The sequence below is a fragment of the Pseudophryne corroboree genome, chromosome 9 (genome assembly GCF_028390025.1).
Source record: "Pseudophryne corroboree isolate aPseCor3 chromosome 9, aPseCor3.hap2, whole genome shotgun sequence".
Classification (NCBI taxonomy): Eukaryota; Metazoa; Chordata; class Amphibia; order Anura; family Myobatrachidae; genus Pseudophryne; species Pseudophryne corroboree.
In genome coordinates this window covers 292,434,067-292,442,066 of record NC_086452.1, presented here as the reverse complement: position 1 = coordinate 292,442,066, position 8,000 = coordinate 292,434,067, and the positions used below count along the sequence as shown (strand labels likewise).

Below are 8,000 nucleotides of genomic sequence, written 5' to 3'. Positions count from 1 at the left end.
CAGGTTAAGATACTGAAATGAAGATTACTGGTAATAAATAGAACACCAATCTTAATGCTGCCTTTATAGTTAAGTGTCACAAAAGCCTTTTGCAATGCAGATTAAATAATCTGTGTATTACTAAAACACTATTTCATTAAATATTATCACTATTATCTGATTACTTAGTGGTTCCCAAACTTTTTGTCACAGCTCTATAGAGTACCAGAATTTTATTCACGGCACCCCCAGACCAAAAGTGTTTTATTGAAAAATTCTGATAAAAATATTCAATTAAGCAAACTGTGTTTACAGTATGTAATCCTTAGGTTTAGAAATATGGGGGCAGATTTATTAAACCCGGTGAAGTGATAAAGTGGAAGGTGATAACGCACCAGCCAATCAGCTCCTAGCTGTCATTTTTCAAACCCAGCCTCTGACATGGTAGTTAGGAGCTGATTGGCTGGTACTTTATCACCTACCACTTTATCACTTCACCAGGCTTAATAAATCTGCCCCTCGGTGAGGGACAGAATTTACTTCTGTTTGTTCACATATTTTATGACTGGGAGCCACCAGCACTAGTTTTGTCTATTACATTGTCCGTAATTAATTTGAATTGGTCCTAGACCACCAACCCAGGGCACCCCTGCAAGTGTCCAAAGGCACCCCAGGGTACCACGGCACACAGTTTGGGAACCACTGGACTAGTTCATGATTCCCAGCTCACATTCAGGAACTTAAGAGCTTTTTTATTCATAATATCTTAGAGTCCAGACTGCATCAGTGGCCTTTTCCACACACTTGCTGTATGTCATAAATTTCTTTAGGACACTCAGCAGAGAGAATAATGGGGGACTGTCCAGTGATCATGACATCATCTTCAATGCGGATTCCTAGTCCCCTGTATTTTTCAGGAGCGTCATGGTCATTCTCAGGGATATAAATACCTAGTATCAGGAAAATAAAGGCTATTAGGGGAATGCAATATTGTCAAAGTCTAAATAGAAAATACAAAAACAAATGTGTTTAAAATAAATAAATAAATAATTGTCTTTTAGGTGAACTTAGCTGGGTTCACACTTGTCCAATCCTCGAGAGATCCGATTCCCGACAGACCTGTTTGCCCGACATTGACAAGTGTGTACCCTCCACCGACTGACCTGCACACCCAATCCTGGCAGCCTGTCGGGTCTCCTGGTTTTTAAACCTGCTTATAAACCAGGACACTCTAGTGTGTAGCCTGCGAAGACCGGAGCAGGCGACCAATCTCCAGTCCCTGCAGGATCCGGAGAGATCCCAGCACTGTCCGCCGCTGCTGCGGGGCTCAGTAGAGGGTATGATGGCGGAGAGTAAGATGGTGGGAAAGGTAACTTTACCTGTACAGTGTTCGGTAGCGGGCGGAGTGCTTGAAAACGGCGGTCGTGGCTTCCAGTTTCAAAAAGGGTGTTAAGGGGCCAGTTTTGAAAAATTCAAGATGGCCGCGGCGAGTCGTCATCACCCCGTCCCCTTGTGCCAGCTAATATTAGCCAGTGCGACGAAGCGGCTGCCAGTCTGAAGGTGGAGGAGGAGTGGTGAAGAGCTCCTAAAGAAAAAAGATGCCGGGGAAGTCCTGGATGAGCGGCAGCCATGCAAAAGAGCTTAAAGGCCGCCGACCTCCAGGTGAAGGTGCTGCATAATAAAATATTAAAACATTAGTTGTTGTTTTAATATTTATTTTACAGGGGGCCTATCGGTACAAGCGGGTCCTTGATGCCCCGCATGCTGGTACTTGTAGTTCTCCAAGTACTAGCATGCAGGGGAGGCTTGCTGGGACCTGTAGTACTCCTGTAAAAACAAGAAAGAAGAAGGAAAGAACTGTATTGTCAGCGCACATAAGGGAGACTAGATCTGGTTATCACATCTACCAATGTTTTAATAAAATTTAACTTTTATTGATCTCTATTTAAAACTGGTGTATATTACTTACACATAACCATGAGTATAAGCGAAACATAGAGGTTAAAATATTGACATAAACAAGACATACAAGGTGCAAAATGAAAATAAAGGTGATTTTAAGATTAAAATGTGTGTTTTATTCTAGTGTCCAGGTAAGTATAGTCTATTATTGCATAATTGAATCAGTATTCATTCATGTGTTTAGTCCATCTCAAATTTATGGAGTAGGCATCGGTGTCAGTTGTGGTAATGCCCTGAATGTACATTTATTCTAAGCTGTTTAGTTTCAAATTGGATATAGTGAATTAATCGTTAATGTATCTGATTAAATCAGGAATGTGATATAATATAAAATATAAGGTGGTGCTCTGGATCTATTCTTGATGTGTAATACACTCTGAGGGGAGGAGTATCTTCCTCAGTTATTCATATCAATATAATATATGGCACTCTCTTATGATGTTCGGGTATTCACACTATTATTACCCCTTAAAGGTAGGTAATTTGTAAGGGCTGGTGATACCTTCATAATTAGTTGGATCCACTATCTTTTCACACTTTCTGTACAGAGTGTGGTTCGTTAATATCCAAGTGCTAGATATCAGTAGAAATTAGATGTGTGACAGTCGGTTGTGGTAGTCAGGTATTCACAATATTATTTTCCCTAGAGGAGCAAATATCCTTATTCTAAGGGATTAGTGACACCTCTCTACCCATTAATATATGGTCAAGCTATTAGACTGTACATCTTCATCAAGTATCCGAACATATTATTGAAAAGGTGGTCCTTTATTATATTATTGTTATTAGAGTGTCCAATATATTGTATGAGGATATGTCTCTCCCTCAGTTGTCTATAATAGATCAAACATATGGCAATCTGTCAGATGTTCATATCATTATGTCCTTAGAAGGAAAGCACCTTCATTTATTGAGGACTGTATCAATTATAATTAAATACATGACAGTCCGTTGTACATATTAAGTATTCAAAATATTATTATCCATAGAAGAAAAACACCTTCATTTTTTAAGAAATATCAGCACATTGCTAAGTTGTACATCACCATTAACTGTCTCATATATTTATTTCAAGGGAAAAAGGAAAAACCCTTTATTTAATATAAGTAGATAGCAGCGGTTCAAAAGAGGATTTAATCAGATTTCCAGGTTAGAATATGGTTGTATTTATAACTGCCACATTACATCACATATATCACTGTGTGTTATTTGACTGACATGAAAAGTTTATTGGAAACATTTGTTGCAATTACATCTGCTCAATTGTATCACATGTGCTTGGTGGTACTGCTGAATTTATCATATAGAGATACTATGTATCTTTCTTAGCTTAAGGCAGTGCCTTTTATTCCTTATATGTTCTCAAAGGATTTTTCAGCTAATGCTAATCAGATTTCCAGGTTAGAATATGGTTGTGTTTATAACTGCCACATTACATCACATATATCACTGTGTGTTATTTGACTGACATGAAAAGTTTATTGGAAACATTTGTTGCAATTACATCTGCTCAATTGTATCACATGTGCTTGGTGGTACTGCTGAATTTATCATATAGAGATACTATGTATCTTTCTTAGCTTAAGGCTGTGTCTTTTATTCCTTATATGTTCTCAAAGGATTTTTCAGCTAATGCTGTGTTCCTTATTAATTCTCTCTATTAATACATAGTGAATAGAGAAGTCCCTCTATATGATTCAGTGTTATTATATCAACTGTCTCCTAATAATGATGGTAGCATTCACTGCACATGGTGATTATATTGAGCTGATTTAAGTAATTGTTTGACACCATTCATTATAGTTGTATCTGTTCAATTATATCATAAACGCTAGGTAATACAGTTGCAATTGCAGCTGCTTAAATATGTAATAAATACTCAGTGATACTATCACTTTAACAAATGAACACCCAGCGTGTCTTTAGTAACTTAGGGCTATGCCTCCTGCTCCCTGTATGCATTCAGTGATTCTGACAACTAATGCTGCGTTGCCTGTCAGTTCACAGTATTGTTAACTGCTGAGTGAGCAGAGATGTAACTCTCCAAGATTCAATGATCATTTATCCTGCTATCTCATGCTGATATTCTATCTAACTAAGCAGATTGATCAATAAGATGACTAAACATTTAATCTAACATGGACACAGAAACACGCGGAGACACGCGGAGACACAGGGCTGACAAAGCTGTCAGAGTAACGGCGGAACACGCGTGTGGGCAGCGTGTCTCCGCGTGTTTCTGTGTCCATGTTAGATTAAATGTTTAGTCATCTTATTGATCAATCTGCTTAGTTAGATAGTTTTGAGCAGATGTAATTGCAACAAATGTTTCCAATAAACTTTTCATGTCAGTCAAATAACACACAGTGATATATGTGATGTAATGTGGCAGTTATAAATACAACCATATTCTAACCTGGAGATCTGATTAAATCCTCTTTTGAACCGCTGCTATCTACTTATATTAAATAAAGGGTTTTTCCTTTTTCCCTTGAAATAAATATATGAGACAGTTAATGGTGATGTACAACTTAGCAATGTGCTGATATTTCTTAAAAAATGAAGGTATTTTTCTTCTATGGATAATAATATTTTGAATACCTAATATGTACAACGGACTGTCATGTATTTAATTATAATTGATACAGTCCTCAATAAATGAAGGTGCTTTCCTTCTAAGGACATAATGATATGAAAATCTGACAGATTGCCATATGTTTGATCTATTATAGACAACTGAGGGAGAGACATATCCTCATACAATATATTGGACACTCTAATAACAATAATATAATAAAGGACCACCTTTTCAATAATATGTTCGGATACTTGATGAAGATGTACAGTCTAATAGCTTGACCATATATTAATGGGTAGAGAGGTGTCACTAATCCCTTAGAATAAGGATATTTGCTCCTCTAGGGAAAATAATATTGTGAATACCTGACTACCACAACCGACTGTCACACATCTAATTACTACTGATATCTAGCACTTGGATATTAACGAACCACACTCTGTACAGAAAGTGTGAAAAGATAGTGGATCCAACTAATTATGAAGGTATCACCAGCCCTTACAAATGAAGGTGCCTACCTTTAAGGGGTAATAATAGTGTGAATACCCGAACATCATAAGAGAGTGCCATATATTATATTGATATGAATAACTGAGGAAGATACTCCTCCCCTCAGAGTGTATTACACATCAAGAATAGATCCAGAGCACCACCTTATATTTTATATTATATCACATTCCTGATTTAATCAGATACATTAACGATTAATTCACTATATCCAATTTGAAACTAAACAGCTTAGAATAAATGTACATTCAGGGCATTACCACAACTGACACCGATGCCTCCTCCATAAATTTGAGATGGACTAAACACATGAATGAATACCGATTCAATTATGCAATAATAGACTATACTTACCTGGACACTAGAATAAAACACGTGGACACACATTTTAATCTTAAAATCACCTTTATTTTCATTTTGCACCTTGTATCTCTTGTTTATGTCAATATTTTAACCTCTATGTTTCGCTTATACTCATGGTTATGTGTAAGTAATATACACCAGTTTTAAATAGAGATCAATGAAAGTTAAATTTTATTAAAACATTGGTAGATGTGATAACCAGATCTAGTCTCCCTTATGTGCGCTGACAATACAGTTCTTTCCTTCTTCTTTCTTGTATTCACGACATACTGTAGTTGGCAGCACCCCCAATGTAGATGGTAATTATCACCAATTCAATAGGGGTTTATGACGGAACGGATGTTCCAAATATAGATGAGATAAAGATAGTGTGTGTGCAGATACAATTTTTTGCTTTGTCCTCCTGTAAAAGACAGTATTTTATTTGTAACTTTTGGACTATCAACTCGGCACTTACAGCCCAGGGGTGCCGGTAATAGCCCAAGGCTTCAGCCCTGGCCTTGGGTGCCTTGGACAGGGGGAGACCCCTTTATTGGGGGTCCCCACTTCTACAGGAATCCCTAGCCAGGGCTGACTAGTTAGGGGGGATGGATGCTTCGGCCACAGGACCCCGCCAAGTGCGTCCCCTGGCTGTGTCATTACTCCCCTGCTAATGGAGTCCAATGCTGGTTCTGAAACTATGGAGGACCCCTACTTATTTTGTTCCCCATATTTTTAGAACCAGGGCCACCTACAAGAACCAGGTGCTGGTTCATTAAATACAGGGGACCACCTACATGATTTGTTCCCTGTATTTTTTGGACAAGGGCTGGCTCAGAAAGCCAGGGGCTGGTTATGCCCTTTTGGAGGGACCAACATTTAAAAAAAAAGAAAAGAAAAAAAGATTTTAAACCTACCGGTAAATCTTTTTCTCCTAGTCCGTAGAGGATGCTGGGGACTCCGTCAGGACCATGGGGATAGACGGGCTCCGCAGGAGACATGGGCACTAAGAAAGAACTTTAGGTATGGGTGTGCACTGACTCCTCCCTCTATGCCCCTCCTCCAGACCTCAGTTAGAGAAACTGTGCCCAGAGGAGACGGACAGTACGAGGAAAGGATTTTGTTAATCCAAGGGCAAGATTCATACCAGCCCACACCATTCACACCGTATAACTAGGGATATATGAACCAGTTAACAGTATGAAACAACACAGCATCAGACCGAGACTGATGAAAACTGTAACATAACCCTTATGTAAGCAAAAACTATATACAAGTCTTGCAGAAGTAGTCCGCACTTGGGACGGGTGCCTAGCATCCTCTACGGACTAGGAGAAAAAGATTTACCGATAGGTTTAAAATCTTATTTTCTCTTACGTCCTAGAGGATGCTGGGGACTCCATAAGGACCATGGGGATTATACCAAAGCTCCTAAACGGGCGGGAGAGTGCGGATGACTGCAGCACCGATTGAGCAAACATGAGGTCCTCCTCAGCCAGGGTATCAAACTTGTAGAACTTTGCAAAGGTGTTTGAACCCGACCAAGTAGCAGCTCGGCACAATTGCAATGCTGAGACCCCTCGGGCAGCCGCCCAAGAAGAGCCCACCTTCCTAGTGGAATGGGCCTTAATCGATTTTGGTAACGGCAATACAGCCGTTGAATGAGCCTGTTGAATCGTGTTACAGATCCAGCGAGCAATAGTCTGCTTTGAAGCAGGAGCGCCAACCTTGTTGCCAGCATACAGGACAAACAGTGCTTCTGTTTTTCTGACCCTAGCGGTTCTGGCTACGTAAATTTTCAAAGCCCTGACCACATCAAGGGACTCGGAATCCTCCAAGTCTCGTGTAGCCACAGGCACCACAATAGGTTGGTTCATATGAAAAGATGAAACCACCTTGGGCAAGAATTGAGGACGGGTCCGCAATTCCGCTCTATCCATATGGAAAACTAAATAGGGGCTTTTATGAGACAAAGCCGCCAATTCCGACACTCGCCTAGCCGAAGCCAAGGCTAACAACATGACCACTTTCCAAGTGAGATATTTCAATTCCACTGTTTTAAGTGGTTCAAACCAGTGCAACTTAAGGAAACTCAGCACTACGTTAAGGTCCCAAGGCGCCACCGGAGGTACAAAAGGAGGCTGAATATGCAGCACTCCCTTCACAAAAGTCTGTACTTCTAGGAGAGAAGCTAATTCCTTCTGAAAGAAAATGGATAGGACCGAAATCTGAACCTTAATGGAGCCTAAGTTTAGGCCCAAATTCACTCCAGTTTGTAGGAAGTGAAGGAAACGGCCCAGATGGAATTCTTCCGTAGGAGCATTCCTGACCTCACACCAAGAAACATACTTTCGCCATATACGGTGATAATGTTTAGCTGTCACGTCCTTCCTAGCCTTTATCAGAGTAGGAATGACCTCATCCGGAATGCCCTTTTCCGCTAGGATCCGGCGTTCAACCGCCATGCCGTCAAACGCAGCCGCGGTAAGTCTTGGAACAGACAGGGCCCCTGTTGTAACAGGTCCTGTCTTAGAGGAAGAGGCCACGGATCTTCTGTGAGCATTTCCTGCAGATCCGGATAACAGGCCCTTTGCGGCCAATTTGGAACAATGAAAATTGTCTGTACTCCTCT

At 40.1% G+C, this 8,000-nt stretch overlaps 1 protein-coding gene across 5 annotated transcripts in view; it reads right to left on the bottom strand.

The window, feature by feature from the left end:
* Positions 1 to 710: 710 nt before the first annotated feature.
* XPNPEP3 (X-prolyl aminopeptidase 3) overlaps positions 711 to 8,000 on the bottom strand; it is a 415,780-nt gene continuing 408,490 nt past the window's right edge. For all 5 annotated transcript variants that reach the window (XM_063940369.1, XM_063940372.1, XM_063940368.1 and 2 more), the window contains one exon: positions 711 to 929. In XM_063940369.1, coding sequence (XP_063796439.1) covers positions 763 to 929 — 167 coding nt within the window. In that variant the 3' untranslated portion in view covers positions 711 to 762. The remainder of the gene's footprint in view (positions 930 to 8,000) is intronic.